The 18263-nt window shown below is 34.9% G+C and overlaps 1 protein-coding gene across 3 annotated transcripts; it reads left to right on the top strand.

The window, feature by feature from the left end:
• Nucleotides 1-8079: 8079 nt before the first annotated feature.
• Nucleotides 8080-17893, top strand: LOC110858939. 3 transcript variants are annotated; one of them, XR_002548783.2, is made up of 5 exons: nucleotides 8080-8426; nucleotides 10056-10130; nucleotides 10230-10303; nucleotides 10631-10750; nucleotides 12830-17893. XR_002548783.2 is itself a non-coding variant. In XM_035859073.1 (4 exons), the coding sequence occupies exons 1-4, from the start codon at nucleotides 9931-9933 to the stop codon at nucleotides 10749-10751; spliced, it is 327 nt and encodes a 108-aa protein (XP_035714966.1). In that variant the 5' UTR covers nucleotides 9916-9930; the 3' UTR covers nucleotides 10752-11549. The 3 variants fall into 3 exon arrangements, 1 of the variants encoding a protein (XP_035714966.1); XR_002548782.2 differs by lacking the exon at nucleotides 12830-17893 and having other exon boundaries at nucleotides 8081-8426; nucleotides 10631-11549; XM_035859073.1 differs by lacking the exons at nucleotides 8080-8426; nucleotides 12830-17893 and adding an exon at nucleotides 9916-9987 and having other exon boundaries at nucleotides 10631-11549.
• Nucleotides 17894-18263: the final 370 nt, after the last annotated feature.

Genomic DNA, 18263 nt, shown 5'->3' with positions numbered 1-18263 from the left:
GCATATTTATAATACTTATGCACATGCATACTTGTGTTTTTTAGAGATCTGTGCATCCATAAGTATTATTATAACATATGGAATTTTCTGGCCTTCTCGAAATAAATATGATGGCAGTACAAATTAGCGATTATATAGTGGTGTGTCTGCTTGTAAATGTAAAAGTTCGGTGCAATGTGATAGTCTAATTTTCCGCCCTTTGTCTTGGGGAGGTGATAAGAAAAATTTTGAAAATTTCATTCCAGAAAACTTAAATAACTAATCAACGATTTGCTAGCATTTTAACCTGACCTGAAATGCATACATAAATTTACGTTTATTATTTGTGTACTATTATAAAAAACTACAATTGGACAATTCACAAATTTCAAGTTCAAATATATGTATGTATGAGCAACCTCGTTCATTCAGCCATCGACTAAAATTCGAAATTATATATTTCTAACATGTTAGCTTTTTTGAGCATAACTGATTTCAGATTCTATAATTATACCGAGGGTTAGGTTTATTTCTTCCTTCAAATTTAAATCGGACATCCAAATTAGAAAATTTTGAGTTTCATTTTGTATTGCAAATTTACTTGCGAACTATAAGATTAAGATATATCTACGACATATGAAGAAATTTGGATTTCCATGATGCTTTAATCTTGGAGTTGAGAATGAATTTTGACAGGTTATGCTCATCGAAACTTTTTCTTAGCACTAATATAACGAAAAATTATGTAAAACCGCTACTAAAAGCAAAATATAAGGAATTTTCAATCCTGAATGAAAAATTGAAAAATCCCGAAATCCCGGGATTTCAATTCTTAAAATCCTGGGATCCCGGAAATTCCCGGGAATTAAATCCCGAAAAATCCCGGGACTGGAACCCCTAATTGGGGGGGGGGGTGCTAGTAACGTGACAAAAAATCAGAACTAACAATTATTCGCCACCGATGGTCTGAACTACGCTTAAAATAAGTTAACATGATTACACAAAATCTAAAATCGGAATTAATTTAAGTTACAAGAATTTAATCATTCACTTAAACACGTGTCAAAAAATATCTAAGCCTGCTAATAATTATGTTCGTCAATTACTGAATTTTTCTGAGTAGTTGGCGATTATTCACATTTTTAATATAATGCGTAGTATCCAAGATATGTAGGGAATGTTTTACAATTTCGTTGTCATGTTAGATACATTACTGCATAGAATTCTAAGGGAACGTAATAAGAAATACCTGAAGGCATTTTGAATATGTTCGTCGTTATATGCTGCAATAATCCCATGCATTCTCTGCCTGCTTGAAATTTTGTTTGGTTAATTCTCAGCACCTGATTCAACTCTTCGGAGAAAGTTATTTTGTATTAATTAACTCCATCCAAAAATATTAGTGGTTGATTTTTACGTTATCTATATTATAAGCTGGAAATGTTTGTCTGCAACGGAAGTGAAAGTAAATGTTCTGTAACGGAAGTGAAAGTAGAGAAAGTTAAGTTTCGAATGGCGCGAAAATTCAAAAATTTTAATTTTAAAAATTAATGTGAGAAGGTGGGGGTATCGGGTCGTTATTGGTCGGTGGTGGTTATCAGAATGTTGCGGCCCGATGGTGGTTTAACCACCGTGGTTATATGTTGTCTGATGATATGAGGTTATCGGGGCTTTGCTGCCTGATGGCGATTATCGGAACTTTGTTGCCTTATGGTGGTTATCGAGCGTGGCTGCATGATGGTGGTTATCGGGGTGTGGCGGCCTGATGGTGGTTATCATGGGGTTTCTGTACATTGATGGCACTTGTGTGGTTATCTGGAGAGGTTATCTTATTGGATTCTGTTGCCATTACCGTTGCCATCGTATTGCTTCCGATAGCCTGTGTGTGGGGACTTGATCACTGGCACGTTTCCTGCCATTGGCAATGGTAGTTCCATTGGCACACTGGGCAGGCAGAGATGACAGAGCCAAGCGGAGTGCCAGAGAAACTGCCATTGGCAATGGCAGTGCCACTGGCAGACTGGGCTGGCAGAGATGACGGAGCAACAGAAGTGCCAGGCAAACTCCCATTGGCAATGGCAGTGCATGGGCTGGCAAAGATTACAGAGCCAAGTGGGTGACATTTAATTTCCCACTTTAACATTCGTTGCAAATTGCTTTCACTTCCGTTCACGTCAAATTGTTTTTAAAAAATAAATATCTACAAGATATTTAACTGGTGAAATTTTGATAATCTAATCATCTCTCGCCCGGCGGGAGACGGGCTTATACGCTAGTAATACATATTTATAAAAAATGACGATTTTGAAAAGGATGGTTAGTGCTTCGAATTAAGCCATCGAGGGAATATACTTTCATAAATGTCTCCGATGAACTAGTTGAGGATTCAATGGTGAGACTTTTGTCGCATTTATCCCAGTCGCCAGTAAGAGTAAAGGGCTGCGCTGATGTGGGGATTCTGCCAATCATATTCAACGGGAATCGATTACGGTTTCCAAACGTAATTATTGGTTGCGAATTTAGGTGCACTGTGAAACTTGAGTTTCGTAATCAAGATTTGCATGATGCTTCGGCCTCCTCTGTCATGCCTACTGTCGCAACCTAATTGTCGAAGACTGCAACTGCTGGAATCCTCTACCTAGCTTCTTGACAGTCGTCCCATAAATCAATTGATTTTTTATATGCTTCTAAAATTTTAATTTCACTCATTTATACCTTTGTATCGAGTGAGTGCAGTTATGGCTTCTTTAATGACCTGATTACCAGTATCTTAATTAACACCATAGTGGAGCTAGTATTCTGATAAGATATTAAATATTCTTTTAATCAAAATAAATTTTCTCCAGCAGAAAACATTGCATTGATTGTATCTAAAAGTATTATGCTTAAAGTAATTACATTTAAAGGCATGTTCTAAGTGCCATAAGTAGGGTACGACGTGCTCGACTATTAGTGTATCCAAGGTATCCCCTTGTTTTTATATACCTGCATTAGTGCCCTGGCCCAGGAGGGCACAACTGCTAGTCGACGAGAGACACTTGTTCATCCCCCAGAAGTATTTATGGCCAGGATGGTTTTCTTCTCCGCCGGAAAATAGTTGATGCAGTCGATTCAGATTGCCTGTGCCAACCTGCAGTAATTCTGTAATGGATTATTATTAGACTTGACCTAATAATAAGTTAGCTGGTCAAGCACGACAATGGACTCATTGGAATGAATAATTAGGGATTCCAAAGTTCAGAACCACTCAAATAAAAATGCTAACAGTGAGACCGTTTAATATGAAGACGAACAGGAGCACTAATACTTGACACATATTTCATTATACATTCACGCAAAAAAACATCCGCACTATGGAAGCTCCTATATATTATTGTATACATATCTCAGGAGAAAAATATAAAATAGTAGGTATAAGAAATTAAGTACAACGTTCTCAACCCGAAAGGATGGCCATCGTTGACGACCAAAATTGTGACGTATGGAAAACCCTGTGTACGCGGCGTTGTTGCATATCTTTACTCTATCATCAGATTCAAATATTCCCTATCCAGATATTTCCATAATTTTGTCGAATCGGTCGTCCCCGTGTTCCATGTGAGAATCTTGCTTGTTTTCCAGAATCAATACTTCAAAAATAATAGGGATCGTAGTTTTGAACGCAATGAAATCGGAAGTATTAGTAAGCCAAGAGGAAGCACTGGGAACAGCAGTAAGGAGTGATAAGGTTGTAACCCATAATTATGCCTTGATATTTCCAACTGGTTAGACCCACAAATTTTATGTGACCCAGAAATTTACTATCCAAACAAAGCACGCAATCATTTAAATCCGGCTCCGACATAACTTTCCCCACTTCTCTCATATTAGCCCCCCCGCAAATGCCAGGCACCACGATTGGTGTAAGTAGAGGTAGTAAAATGCACTACTAACTACTACTACACTTGTAAAATGCATGGAATCAACTTCAGCGAGGGTTGGGGTCAGAATTTCTATTCGAGTGAATGTTAGATTGCATTTGCGTCGATCCGCATCAGTCAAGATATTTAGTTCTAAGGGGGGTCATTCGCCAAGATGAGGTCCAAGCTCTCCTATTTTCTAACAATTATAGCTTGTGCAATTCCGAACGTAGTCTGGAAGTAATTTAGGAGGTAGTTATTAAAAAGTAGGAAAGTAGCATAAGTAATATCAAATTAGTATATATGTACGTACTCGAAAAACCGTACCAAACAACTCGAACGGTTAAAGAATTTCTCGTCCGACTCCAAAATTATATGTCTTTAAGTAGTGAATTAATATAAGAAATTCATAAATGTAGTAATAACATGTAACACATACTTAAATGCCCTCATGTTAATATATATTACGCAAGGTTAAACTTTCTTCGGTTCATGCAGTTCCAACATTTGGCGATTTCACCCAACCCGAGGGTGGTGTAGCGTCTACATTCTTACGATAAGAAACGGGGATATGAAACAATATTATTAATATTATTGGTGCCAATATTATGTATTAAGTACTTAATATACTGTGGCAATACGACACAGAAACTGACCTCCCAAGAAGAAAAAGTGCGTAAGTTGCACATGAGAAAATTCGAGATCATTGCAAATTAATTGATATTCAACCACGACTTTACTGTGTACCACAGTATTTGCAGGTGGAAGGTCCGACGCATCGGTTACTGGTGGACTTGGTCCAGTACAGTTTCTTCATGCACAAGTAGGCGGGTTATTTGTGTCGCCGCACGTGGTTGGAGTTTGTTATAATCTTAAATAAGTGATGGTATTTACTTGAATTATGATCTTATCGCGTCGGTCGGGTATAGCATCGACATGAAAAATATACGATTTTTGGAAAAGGCATTCAATTGTACAATGCTTCCATAACGAATATTTAGTATGGCGCCGTGGTATGGTCGTCTTTGCTGCAGGGAAGAAGTCCCATTCTTCAACCACGATTGCTTAGGCCATTCGACAATAGGTCTGAAAAATTGTAAAATTTTAGCATTAAAACTTACACCTTCTGCATTGAATCACTAGTCAACTTTTAAAGAGATGAATCTGGGGCTAGTCGACAAAAACGGAAAGATGTCAATTAACTCACTCTAGTAATAGTAGGTTGTAACTTCATAGTCACCCGTGATTCCCTAGGGATGTTGGATATTCTCATTTGCGAAGCCAATGTTAAACTGCTCTGAACCGGTTGGGGACGGAAAAGTGGCTTCTTGAATAATCTGGGAAATCATCTTATTATTTCGGGCGTGTGTAATATCCACATTTACATTATTTACACAGTACAATTATTTATGACATACACATGTACATTTAGATATTCTTCGTAATTTTTTCTTTACGTTTATCTGTTCACACTCTTTTCTATGAGTTCTATGACTGTGTACTTCTAGGCGTCTAGTTTTGAGTATTGCTGGTGCAAAAATGTTTTGTCCCTTCGTTAGACTGATGGTGGATTTTGTATAGATTTGTTGTTGCTGAAATTGGACAAAAAACACGTTTTTGAGTTATCTTTCTCCCCTATAAAATGTGCAAAACAGTTATGATTTTACTTGTAATATTGGACCCATTAATGAATTCGTATTTTCCAAGTATACACTTGTCTCATTGATTGTTGGAATAGGGCAATTTCGAAATATGTAATCTGAAATCTATATTATATGCTGGAAATGTCTGTCGGCAACGGAAGTGTTCCGCAACGGAAGTGAACGTTGTATAACCACCGCGGATAACCGCGGTACCGTGGTGCCATAACGCTACCGTATCGCTACTAACAGTGCCACGACCGCGGGGTCGCGAATACGCGTATTTACTTTTCCGCGATGTCGTATTTGGAGCGTCGCGGTTATGGTTACGCATAACCACTCGTCGGCGTCCGATACTTGAAAGTGAAAGTGTTTCGAATGGCTCAAAGATTCAAATTTAATTTAAAAAAAAAAAAATATAAGTCTGATTATCTGTATATGTAGTGATCTTGGCATGATTGTTTTATGGTGGTTAGCAACTCCCAGATAACCACCATCAAATAAATATTCACAATATTCAGAATCTGGTGAACATCAAAACATAATTGTCTGTACTTTCCTTTCCTCTGCGGAACATTTGCTTCCACTTTCGTTGCTGACACCCTGAAAAACATTTCCAGCCTATAATGTACGCCCGGCGTTAGACGGGCTTATACGCTTGTGATAATATGAAATGCTAATATGAAATTCAAATTAAAGCATTTAATTTTGACTGTATAATTCATTCACCGGAAACAAACGTTTTCCTAGCGTCCAGAAATTTTTTGTGTTCGTAATTTTTTTAAGAAATCGGTTAGCTTATATTAGGATTCGAATCCTTGTATTAGTGTTTCCAAATTTTTTCAAGTTTTTGCATAAAGTTGACGGGAACATACAAAATTTGACATTGTAACTCATACATACATGCCGCACGACTCTTCATTAAATCTATGTAAAATATTTTCCTGGATTTATTTAGTCAGCCTAGATATTACACAAGTCAAAAAATTTGTTTTGATGTATGCATTATTAAGGTAATTCATGCAGTCATTTTCTACCCTTGTAAAATCGGTAAGTTTTGTAAAATAATTTTGCAAATTAAAAGCTACCCTCGATTTAAGTCAATTATTAAAAAAATGTAATATAATTTTCCTCCAAGATATTTGTAAAAGTTTAAAATACAAGTTCACTGATTTTACAAAGTTACCAAGGACTGCGTGAATTGAGTTAAGTATGAATTATTTATGTTACAAATACGCTAATAAATTAAGATGCCAATTTATACGTCAGATATGCTAATTTGTGCCCAGATGTCAATAATCACATGGACTCAAACCTTTATAATAAAGCTACTCAACAAATAAATTTTTTTATGTTGCCAATTATTGCATCGCCAATGACAATTTCCCATTACATGTATTTAAAGCTGTCATACTACTCAAGTCGATTTAGGCCGCAAATATTCAATAATTGATAAGTTATTAATAAATGAAATGAGTTATCAATGAACTCATTTCATTCACATGTAAAGATATTGCATATGTGTACCTCTCAAACTAAATGAAATACAGTACTAGAATATTTTTCAAACGTGTCAGCAATTTAAACCGTACTTATGAAATTGTCACGATTTAAGCTAAAATATTCTTTTCAGCTGAAAGGTTCCCTGATGTCTTATTTAGCGTCGGAATGGAGTTGTCAATCAGATATTTAACTCAACTGACATACATTCCCAAACTCTGCGATCTGAAGCCAGTGAAATAAGCAAATTTACAAATAAAGGTAAGTGACTGGTAATGGAGGTCTCCCAACATACAGACATACATATTCTCGGAGATTTTGGCTAAATTAGCGTCAATCGATCGCAAGTCTAAATTATGTGAAACTAAATTTGCGAAAGACATTTTCTGCCAATGCGCCAGATCGGCAGAGATACTTCTTTCCAAAGAGGAAAAAATCCACGGTAAGTTTGTCGTAGATTTAGCAGTTGTTGTACTAAATACATAGGTACATAGTAAATAGTAATAAGTATTCTAAAACTTGAATTAAATCATTGCTGGCCGGAATATACAAAATACCCTGTAGGGTAATTTATGTAGGGGCCTTCCATCAATTCTGTAACGCAAAATTCGCAATTTTCTAAATCCCCCCCCCCTTTAACATGTTTCACGTAAGCACGATATCATTGAAAATTTAAACCCCTCTCCCCCATCGCGAGTTATATAGTTTATGCACGAACTCCAACCCTCAATAAAAAGAATTTCCGGTAATTAAAAGTTTATCATTCAGCAACAACTCGCTGACCATTAAAGGGAAAAACTGACTATTTTACGCTACAACGACGGTATTAACAAGGCTGGGTGGTCGTGCATAAAACATTTTTGCAGGTTTGTGAGAATCCATACTTTTCTCACAATAATTAAACATGGAAATATGCGTACGCTTTGCTCCATGAAATAAAAAGTGTCGCAAAATTTATAACATCCTTAACACGCATCCCCCGATTGAGTATGATTTTAATCACTTGACGAAATATTCTTGAGTAGACTGTACAGGATTTCCTTAGTACATACGCAATTCACTCATGCACTTACAAAAAATTGCCAACAGGTTGTTGCTTCGCTACTAATACATAATTTCTAATAAGTTTTTAAAATGTGATCCCCATTGTTACTTTCTTTGTGGTAAATACCACCCAATTTAGTTAAATGTGGCGACAGTAATTCTTAATTCCTATAAAATTTTGCATATGAAAAGCGCAACATGGGGCTTTCGCTTTTAACGCGAAATAAATGTTGAATTAGCTAAATACTTCGTTTTCGACGTATACAATTCGTACAACTGAAAATTTGAATCACTAAAGAATGTATTAGAAATTGTACTCAAATGTATTCGTGGTAAATTTACTTAGATCTCTCGAATTTGAAGGGTGAGTAAATTTTGAAAATGTTAAAACATTTACATATACGGTCAAAATTTTGGTTGATTCACGTATGTATCTATGTATATACTCCGTCTTGGTACTGATTTGTTAATTTTTTCCTGCCGGATTAGTGCTAGTTTACTAATATTTTTGAGTAAGTAGTAATTTTTTTTATAATTACAACATTACCGAACCGCAATACGTCTTACTACTAATGCCGGTAAAGTATACATATGTACATAAAGGGTGTTAATAAAGTCCGATCCCATGAATTTTTTGGAGCGCGGTTGTTACAAATTCAGCTGGAACTTTTGAACCAGTGAAGTTATTTATTTCAAATTTTTACCATGGGAGGAACAACTAAACGTGTAAGTCATGAGCATCTTAGAGTTAAGATACAAACATTGCATCAGCAGGGGTTTAAACCTGCAGAAATTGTGCAAAAATTGGGCTGCAGCCGCAGAACTGTTTGGAAATGGAAGAACAAAAATTTTGTCCACGACAAAAAGCGACCCGGGCGACCCAGAAAGGTGTCACCTACCACAAAGAGAATGATTAAAAACAGACTTTACAAGAAAACCGGTAGTTCATTACGTAATTGTGCAAGGGAGTTAAATGACTCAAAACGCTATAAAGAGAAGAAGAAGCAAATTAACTATGTGACCGTGCAAAAATTTGTGAAATCTACGAGGTGGGGTCACACAGCTTACAAACTAACCAAAAAACCTCTCATGCCACAAAAAAATATCGATGACCGTCTGAAATTTGGAGAACTCCTTCAGAAAAGTGCCCATTTGAGTGAAAAAAGACTTGGTGAAGAATTGCGCAGTCACATCCTTTGGACTGACGAATCTATTATTGAGCTATATCCAAAATTGAACCAACAAAATGTTCGTTACAGGACAGAAAACAAATCGGATGTACCATCAAGAGTAGTCCCAAAATTCGGGCTTAAAGTTATGGTAGCGGGTGGATTTTGTGCACGTGGCGTGACTCCTCTACATATCATACCAAAAGGCCAAACAGTCAATGCAAAGTATTATATGGAAAAAATATTACCTATCTATTTCGATAGCATGGGGAACAAGGAAATATTTCCGAATGAAAGAAAAATAGTTTTCATGCAGGATGGTGCTACAGCCCATACAGCAAAAGCGAGTTTGAGTCTCATCAAGACGCAAGTTTCAACGGTCTGGAGCAAGGGGGTGTGGCCCGGAAACAGCCCAGATTTGAATCCCCTGGAGAACCTGTGGTCCATACTTAAGGAAAATGTATACAAAGAACCACAACCCCGGACGAGGGAAGAGCTAGTAAAAAAAGTTCAAGATGTATGGAATTCGATTCCCACAGACACATTGGAAAAATTAGCACAGAGCCTTAAACAAAGAGTTGAGGGCATGGTTAAAGTAAATGGTAACAAGACCAAATACTAAGGTAAATATGTCGAACATTTTTTGTAAGTATGACGGGTAGTTTTTTTTATACTAGCCTTCACTTTTTTATAGGAAAAATGGGATCGGACTTTATTAACACCCTTTACAATAATGGTTTAATATCAGGAGTGTATGTATGTATATACCACGCATAAATAAGTATTAATTTTTGGACTTTTTAATATTTTGCATGTCTTTTAAGGAATACCAGCACCAACATACATACATTAAGCACCTGAGAAGTGTATCTATACCTACAAAAACAAACCAATTAAACGTATGTATTTATAACATAATTCCAAATTTACTCAAAGTTTTCATGCCTTACTAAATTTTTAGACTTGTGTAATTCCATTTTTTGTCTATTTATTTTCAGACCGTTATGACGAATTATTGTCGTCTGCTTTGTACTTCCATTAAAGTTCAACACAACCGGGAAGCTATATTTACGTGAGTTATTTACATACATAGATTATTTACACTCTAAACAAAATTGTATAAAGTTTTCTCTAGTATGATACTCCACAATTGCGAATAAATTATACGCAATTTCGGATAAAATTTATTAAAGCTTGAGTAAAATATTTGACCAACCGTAGTACGTACTAAATTATATGGTGTAATTTAGTATGTATTTAATACGCTTGGTCAACTATTTTACTCAAGCTTTAATTAATTTTATGTACACAATTTTATTTACAGCGTACATATTTCATCGTTGTGCAAAACAAGACTTGATTTTTTTATATAAAAACGTTTTCTAAAATTCATAAACAGATTATCATCTGGGACATGTTCAATATCTATGAAAGTCATCTCACCAAACAAAATGCTCTTTGACTGGAAAACTTGGAAAAAAGGATACGTCGAAAATGGAGATCTTGTTCCGGTTAATTAGTTAAGCTACTTTCCTTCTCTGCAACTTATAGGCAATATACATATTTGTAGAATTATTGTCTGCAATTTAGTAAACCCTACTCAATACATGGTAAATACACTCTTAAAAATAAGCTTATCCCCTCGAAAGCTAAATGCACCATAAATTCTAAATTAACTAAACCCTACTCTGGATTTGGTACAGTTTACTTAAGGTGGATTTACTTTTCAATAGGGTCCATTTATTGTTAAGACTGTGGTGAAAGCTAAAATCAAAATCAAAATAACACAAAAATTGAATTAAATCTACCAATAATGTAAAATTAAGTAGGTAGGTATGTTCCCACAACGTTTTGCATATTCACTGGTTCTAATAATACTATTTACATGATGTTCAAACTTGACCACAAATCCAAATTTCATAATTACGTAGAGAGTGGAACGGAAATTAAAATGACTTAATGTGAATACTCAAAACCTAAAGTTAGAAACCATTTTGCTCATGTCTCTAAGTATCGAAAGCGGCTAAACATAAATCCGTAAATTAATAAGTATTGTGAATAATAATTACCAATTATTCACAAATGTAAGACCCCGTATCTAAAATATGTAAAGAGTGTTTTGGAATTGTGCTCTCACAGTCCGAACGAACCAATTCAAATATATCAAGTCAAATTTGTAGCACTTATTAAGACATACTGAAGCTAATAACATGTATAGGTAGAAAATTCCCCTGAAACAAATTGAACATTGTAGGAATCCGTTATTTATTGCTATCATTTCTTAACTGCTTAAAGTTTAAAACAAGTTTTAAAATGTCGTACTGTGGTGTCTAATGTATATCTGCACATTCATAATTCATACAGCAGGTTGAAACATTTTGCAGCCAGCATACCACTACATACATATAAAAACTTATGCATAAAGTCATACTGCGACCAAGCACGGACAGGTATTTAGAAAATTAATTGAAATGCGATAAACTCAAATGTGCCGATGCGATTCTTTAATTCTAGCTTTGTTAAAAAGTAGTCAAGTTGTAGCAAGGGACAAATGTTGTATGGTTCTGAGCTACATTCCAGATGGTAAAATCTAGCTGGGAACCATACATTTGAAAGGTATAACTGGATGATGGGTTTAATTGTAATACGAACTTGAATAATTAGGGATGTATAACCCACTCTGGATATTTTAACTTATTCAAGTATACCAGCCGGAATAACGTCGCTTAGTTAATTCTAAAAATTCCTTTATAAATGTAGTACTTGCAAAGCCGAGATAAGGTTAATTTACATGACTTCGCCGAAATGTTGGATGAAATGTGCACTTTTGTCCCTTCATAAACCGACAGAGACAAAATTACACTGTTTATGCAAGATTTTTACGTGTAATCCCGCCTGGTTTCTAATGAAATCAGTCAAGATGGCTCTGGCGTTTTTAAGTGTCCCGGGGGTTTCTTATTGTTTCCGTGTTGTGGTCCTAGATTAAATTCCGAACCGACAAATCGTTCGGATGGATAAACTGATCGCTGATTAACAGTCGTGATAAATCCGCAACTCGGCTTAGGGCCACGTACGAGTAATTGCTAAATACCGGTCGAATGATAACAAAAACTTGAACGTGAACTGAATCTTTTGCCTCTCTACCCAAAAAATTCACTACGAATTTATCAACCGTTGATCCTTGAACCCTATTAGACTCAACAGATTTGCTGAATATGTCGGCTAATAAATATTTTAAACCTTACTTCTGAATAGTTAGCGATATAGATTGCCGCAATGGAAAACGATGGATTGTATGCTTGAAGTGAGTGCGTGGACAATGAATCGTCTCTTTCCTAATTTCTATTGGAATTCCGCCACCGAGGAGTTGTTGATGTTTGTAATCGTCAATCTCAATAACGATAAATCTAAGATATTCAAGATAGCCTTCCTCTAATAAAATATTATTGAACTCAAGGCATATTTTACTCACTTTAAGTCGAACAACCCATTGTGGTCAAATTATAATAGAAACAATATAAGACCAAATAATTGTACACTGTGATGGTTATGCTTTTACTACTAATATATGAATTAATTCACGCATTATTACATATAGGTACCTGGCGAAGCTTGGTCCAGCTTAAACGAAACTAGGCTGTCCTGGTCCTGGTCCTGTTCTCGTCCCAATGAGTGTAGATTTGCTGGGTTAGAAATTATACCAACACCAGGAAACAAAACAAAATTACATAAAATGGAAATTTCATAAGATTGCAGTGTTGGTCATTAATTTATTATGATCATAAGAAATGAAAAGCTGCATTTTAATGCATAATAATGTATATATATTTTGAGAAACTGCATTATTGCGATTAATGCAACATCATTCATTAAAAAGAGTTGCAATCATATTGCAAAGTTTACTTTAGGAATACAAGTGCGAATTTTACTCCAAATGCCCCAAAATAATTTTTTTTCATTGCTTCAAACTCATGGCCAGTGTACCCTTGCAGATTCATAAATGCGTCTATATCGAATCCCTTTAAGGTGTGGGGAGAATTTTCTAGTCGTGTGCGAGGTCGCACACCAACACTCGCCAGGGAGGGGGAGGAAAGTTAGGCGATTGCGCAACCTCAATTTGTCCAACCTTTGCTCCTTCATCTGCTGTTTCGAAATTCCTGGTATTTAAAAACTGATTTAGTTGTGCAAATTCCTTCAAAGGGTATTCGCTAATGACGATTGATGCATCAAATTCCCTCTAAATGGCTTCAATCTCGTACTCAATTTCCGCCAGAAGAACAGACGTGTATTGGTCAAGTGGTTTAGGACATTGGCCCCCAGAAGACGGATGAGTGCTTACCCCTACAGAAAACTCTGCCTCGGGGTACTCTGTTGAATCAGTAAGGTAAACTGAGGTAATTGGACAGTCATGTACAGCGTAAGGAGTGGAGGCGCCTAGCTTGAAATTATTATATTGAAATGGACCATATTTTATGGTATTCAGAAATTCGTCTATAAAAACTCAAGTAAAAGTTTCTGTACAATCCGTATAGTTGCCAGTCAAATTAAAATTTGACAAAGCTCTAAACATTTATTTATTACGTACTAATTTTCCACCACATACAAATAACGTCTGGTTATGTTAAACAAAATTCTATCGGCTCCGTTTCCCCGCAAATTTTAAAAATCGGTCGTAATTTTTATGGAAATATTGAATCCATCGATGAAATATATTTTCAAAGTATATAATGTTTTTTCCATAATTAAATTTTACATACCCTAAAACACGCATTTCTTTTCATAATCAGGTATTTTGCACTGACTTTCTCATTGATTGTAGGGATGGGACTGTTTTTAAAAAAGTACTGATCAAATCAAACCATTTAATTTAGATCGAATAATTTATGTTTCGTATTTATTTTTCACGGCGTCCTTGTCTTGAATATTGATGTTTTCATAATTTTGTTAAGCCGTAAATCCGATTATCTTCGTACAATGCTGAGTGCAAACTTACCTATTCTTTCGGTTAGGTTAAATTTACATTTAGATCCTTGCATTAATTTTTTCCAATGTTGTTAAACAAGTTACGCAGAACGTTGATGGGAAGATACATAATTTGCATTGAATCTCGTGAAGTATGAAGCATACATATTAGTTCACCCAGTCACTGAAAATGTAAATACAAATGTTACTAAGCTCTTAAGTGAAACATAAATAGAAATACAAAACAACCAATTAATTATATTTAGCAATAAGAAATTAATCATTTCTGTATCTAAGTATGTGCATGTCCATCGGAATTACATTTAAAAATGTTTCTGTGGAATTTGTCAACTTATGTAACACCTTTATATTTTTTACATACATATTATGTATGTAAATGATGCATAAAAACGAAAAAAGTCACAGATCCATAAAAACTGTTAAGAAATTAGTTAAGTTAAATTAAAAACTATGGGAAATATTCTTCTATAAATTTAATAAACAGAATTATTTAAATAATTTGACACATAATTTTAAAACGTTTAATCAGCGTCTGTAGGTAACATCTGTATACTCCGTTTCGAATTTGGAATGTAAGAAAAATTATATTAAACGTTAAAATTCAAAAATACACATAAAAACACACAACGTTTTTGGCCATTCTTCTAGGGGCCCCCAAAATATAGTTACGCCACTATCTGCAATTGGTCCAAATGATTTTTGAAAACGAATCATGCTGACCAGAAAGCTTCACGGTGGTGTTGTAGTACGGTCCCATGAACAAATAATTTACTGATGCAATGGTTGAGGAATCAGCAGAAGAACTAACGGATTGATTTCGTACCCACATCTCTGTCCGGTTTTTCTATACGGTCGGTACAATATAGAGCTCTGAGGAGCTCCTTTCGGAACCATTAAGGTGTAGCGTATAGAGTAATAGCGGCCACTTGATGTTCCAAACTTACCCGTCAACGTGAACGTGCTAAAAACTATGACATAAATATATATGCACAATGTAAAAGTACGAATATACATATGATTACATATGAACACCTTCTATAATATATTGATAAAAATCGTAACGCAAAAGTGTCCAGTGTTATCGGAAGGCGAGTGACTGTGCCTGAAGGGTGCTTTGAAAGTTGCATAAGTTGCAACACGCATATTCATGTAAGCAAATGCATCATTAGCTTAGTTCACGTTAAACGTATATTATTGCAGTTTCTGCGAGAAGGTACGTCTTTACGACCATTGGCACCGGTCAGAATAATTATGATCACATAATGACAACAGGATTATGACCAAATTTGGTTTTATTACGTGCGATTAAATCCACCCGCTTGCAAAATAATTTATTCATATTCAACAAATAACTTTATCTTAGGGAAACACGCCCTTTCAAAATCTCCTAAGGCATCAGAGATTTTTAAACTCGCTTTGAACTGCAGATAAGCGTAATTTCAAATTAGATATCTACGAATATAGAGATAGGCAAACTAAGTCTACAATTGAATTTTTAATTGGCGAATGTGTGGAGATGATCTCCTCAATTATTGCTTTGTTTAATAGTACGAAGTCTAATAAGACGCTCAAATCCCCTGATGGTTCTTTGTAATTTTTCAACCATTCGACGAGCTTTTCTTGTGTCGCGTAACCATTTTCTTTGCCTTTGTAAGATGGTCACTTGCCATTTCGACCAGATTTCTGGTTCTATTTTTTTTAGTTATTACCAGATTCTCTGCAATCTTTGGTATTATATATGGATCTGATAACCTAGCCAAAATTTATCCATTTGGAGATCTGATTAGCTTCTTTAAATTCATTCACGAGAGGGCAAACCACACAAAAAAGGCTGTCAGAATTTAGAGTTTCATGTTATCGGTGCGCACGTAATGGGTATATCGCTAGTGTCCAGACAAATTTACGGTTGGTTGCCTTATTTTCCGCAAAATGAAACATAGTGTGGCGTCACCATGGTCTCACCATATTCAACTAACAAAAATTACAGAAACCAACCATACATTTGTCTGTACTTCTGGAATTCGTTGCGTACTCACCGAAATGGTGAAATCTAAAATTCCGACAGTCTTGGTTTTAAAACAATTCGACCTATGTAGTAAGGCGTTTCATTTTTGAATCCTATTTGTTAACCGTAGCGAGTTCTCTGGCTGAATACAATGAGCAATGGTGATCTTAGCTAATTAAGGACGGGTGTCTCAACTTAATTCATGAATTTATTGTTTATACGATCTGGTGCAGGTAAACCCCAGTCGATAACGATCTAGTACAAGCTCTTACGTGGATGAAGAATAAAAAGTTGAAAGTTAATTGTTGTTCGTGCCTGTAAATGCACTGCATCATTGATACACTAACATATGATATAGAAATTACAATTTTAGGGATATGTAATAAGTTGCTTTGCAATTATGGAAATATTACGATCAAATATCTCGAAACCATGATACCGGTTACAAACAGTAGAAACTCGAGGGGCATGAAGGATAATTGAGGGGGTCAAGCCAATTATTAGAAAACCAGCATCATGACAGCAGCTAGGAAGAGTAAAAAATCATTCAAACATGTATCATTCACTGCATCTATAATAAGCATAATACTCAATTTAATCTACTACACCACAAATTTTTTTCCATATTTACAACCGACAAAGTATGTATAAGATTGATGGGAACATACAAAATTTACCACGGAATTTCATACATGCAGCACGACTCGTTTATATTTCCTCGTTCACTAACTGAATATGAAAATTCAAGTGTCAAACAAACATACAAACTAAAATCAACCCAAGATTTGACTTGACAAGACTAAATTAAAACTTATGTAAGAGTGAGAATTATTCGATTCAACAACGAAATCCACCACTAATTTTAGAATTTGGTCATGTTACTATGGTCAGTGGCTGATGATTTAACTAAATTTTTGTCGGGGCAACACTGACCATAGTAACATCTTAAAATACTTGATTCCAAATTCTAAAATCAGTGGTGGATTTCGTTTCTGAATCGAATAATTGTTAACTTTTAAGTTAGAACTTAAAACTTATGCAACTAAAATAAAACCCATACAAACTAAAATAAAAATACACAAACATGCCTAAGTTAAGGAATTAATTATATTATAACATATTTACATATAAATTAGGTCAAATATGTTTCCGTGGATTTATATAGTAAGCTAAATAAATTTATTTTCAAATAGGTATAAAATATTGAGGTAATTCATGCAGCCCTTTGCTACCATTGTAAAATCTGAAAGTTTTGTAAAAGGATTTTGCAAAAAAGTCGATCAATTAAAAAAATACAAGCTAATTTTTCTCCGAAATGCCTGTAAAAGTTTGCAAGTTTACTGATTTCGCATAGTTGCCAAGGACTACGTTAATTGACTCGTTATTCATTTTTAAAATACCCAAATAAGTTATTATAAGTCGGAATGAATATGCAAATATGTGCACAGATATAAAAAAAATATATGTATGAATGTACACACTCGTACATACTTTAATAATAATGCTACTAAATAAATACGTACTTTTAGTGTCAATATTGTGTCAGTTTTTCCATCGGTAATTAAAATATGTCATTACCATGTCAGGCTAATCAAGTTGCTATAGGATGCAAGTATTCAATAATTTATAACTTATTTCATTCACATGTAAAAATAAATGAAATATGTACTGAAATATTTTTGGAAACATTTGAACTACGCTTCGCAAAATCGCATCATTTCCTGCATCTGGAACTAAAATATTTTTGCAGCTGAAAACCTGCCTCGTATTTCAGTTGGAGTTTCCAAACAGATATTTAACTTGGGTTAGCCAAACTCTGCATGATTTTGGAAGCAAATAAGTTATACATACATATTTGTACATAAACGTAAGTGGCAAAGGGTATAAAAGATTTTAAAAGGCTGAACAAAAAATTGTTAATCGTCCACTGAATAAGTAAATTTACTATTTTATCCGTAATCATTATTTCAAAAGTTGTGGCCGTATATGTAAAGTTGCCTGAATTTTAATAAATATGATTTTTCATTTTTTAACAGATTTTTAG

This window comes from Folsomia candida, unplaced genomic scaffold (genome assembly GCF_002217175.1).
Source record: "Folsomia candida strain VU population unplaced genomic scaffold, ASM221717v1 Fcan01_Sc023, whole genome shotgun sequence".
NCBI lineage: Eukaryota > Metazoa > Arthropoda > Collembola > Entomobryomorpha > Isotomidae > Folsomia > Folsomia candida.
The sequence above is the reverse complement of the archived record's forward strand: the minus strand, read 5'-3'. Positions and strand labels throughout refer to the sequence as shown.

Excerpts from the sequence above, each read along its gene's own strand:
- LOC110858939 (XM_035859073.1), top strand. The coding sequence starts at position 9,931 with ATGGGATCGGACTTTATTAACACCCTTTACAATAATGGTTTAATATCA. Across the intron at positions 9,988-10,055 it reads GTTTAATATCAGGAGTGTAT|GAATACCAGCACCAACATAC; the intron begins GTATGTATATAC and ends ATGTCTTTTAAG. Across the intron at positions 10,304-10,630 it reads AACCGGGAAGCTATATTTAC|ATTATCATCTGGGACATGTT; the intron begins GTGAGTTATTTA and ends ATTCATAAACAG.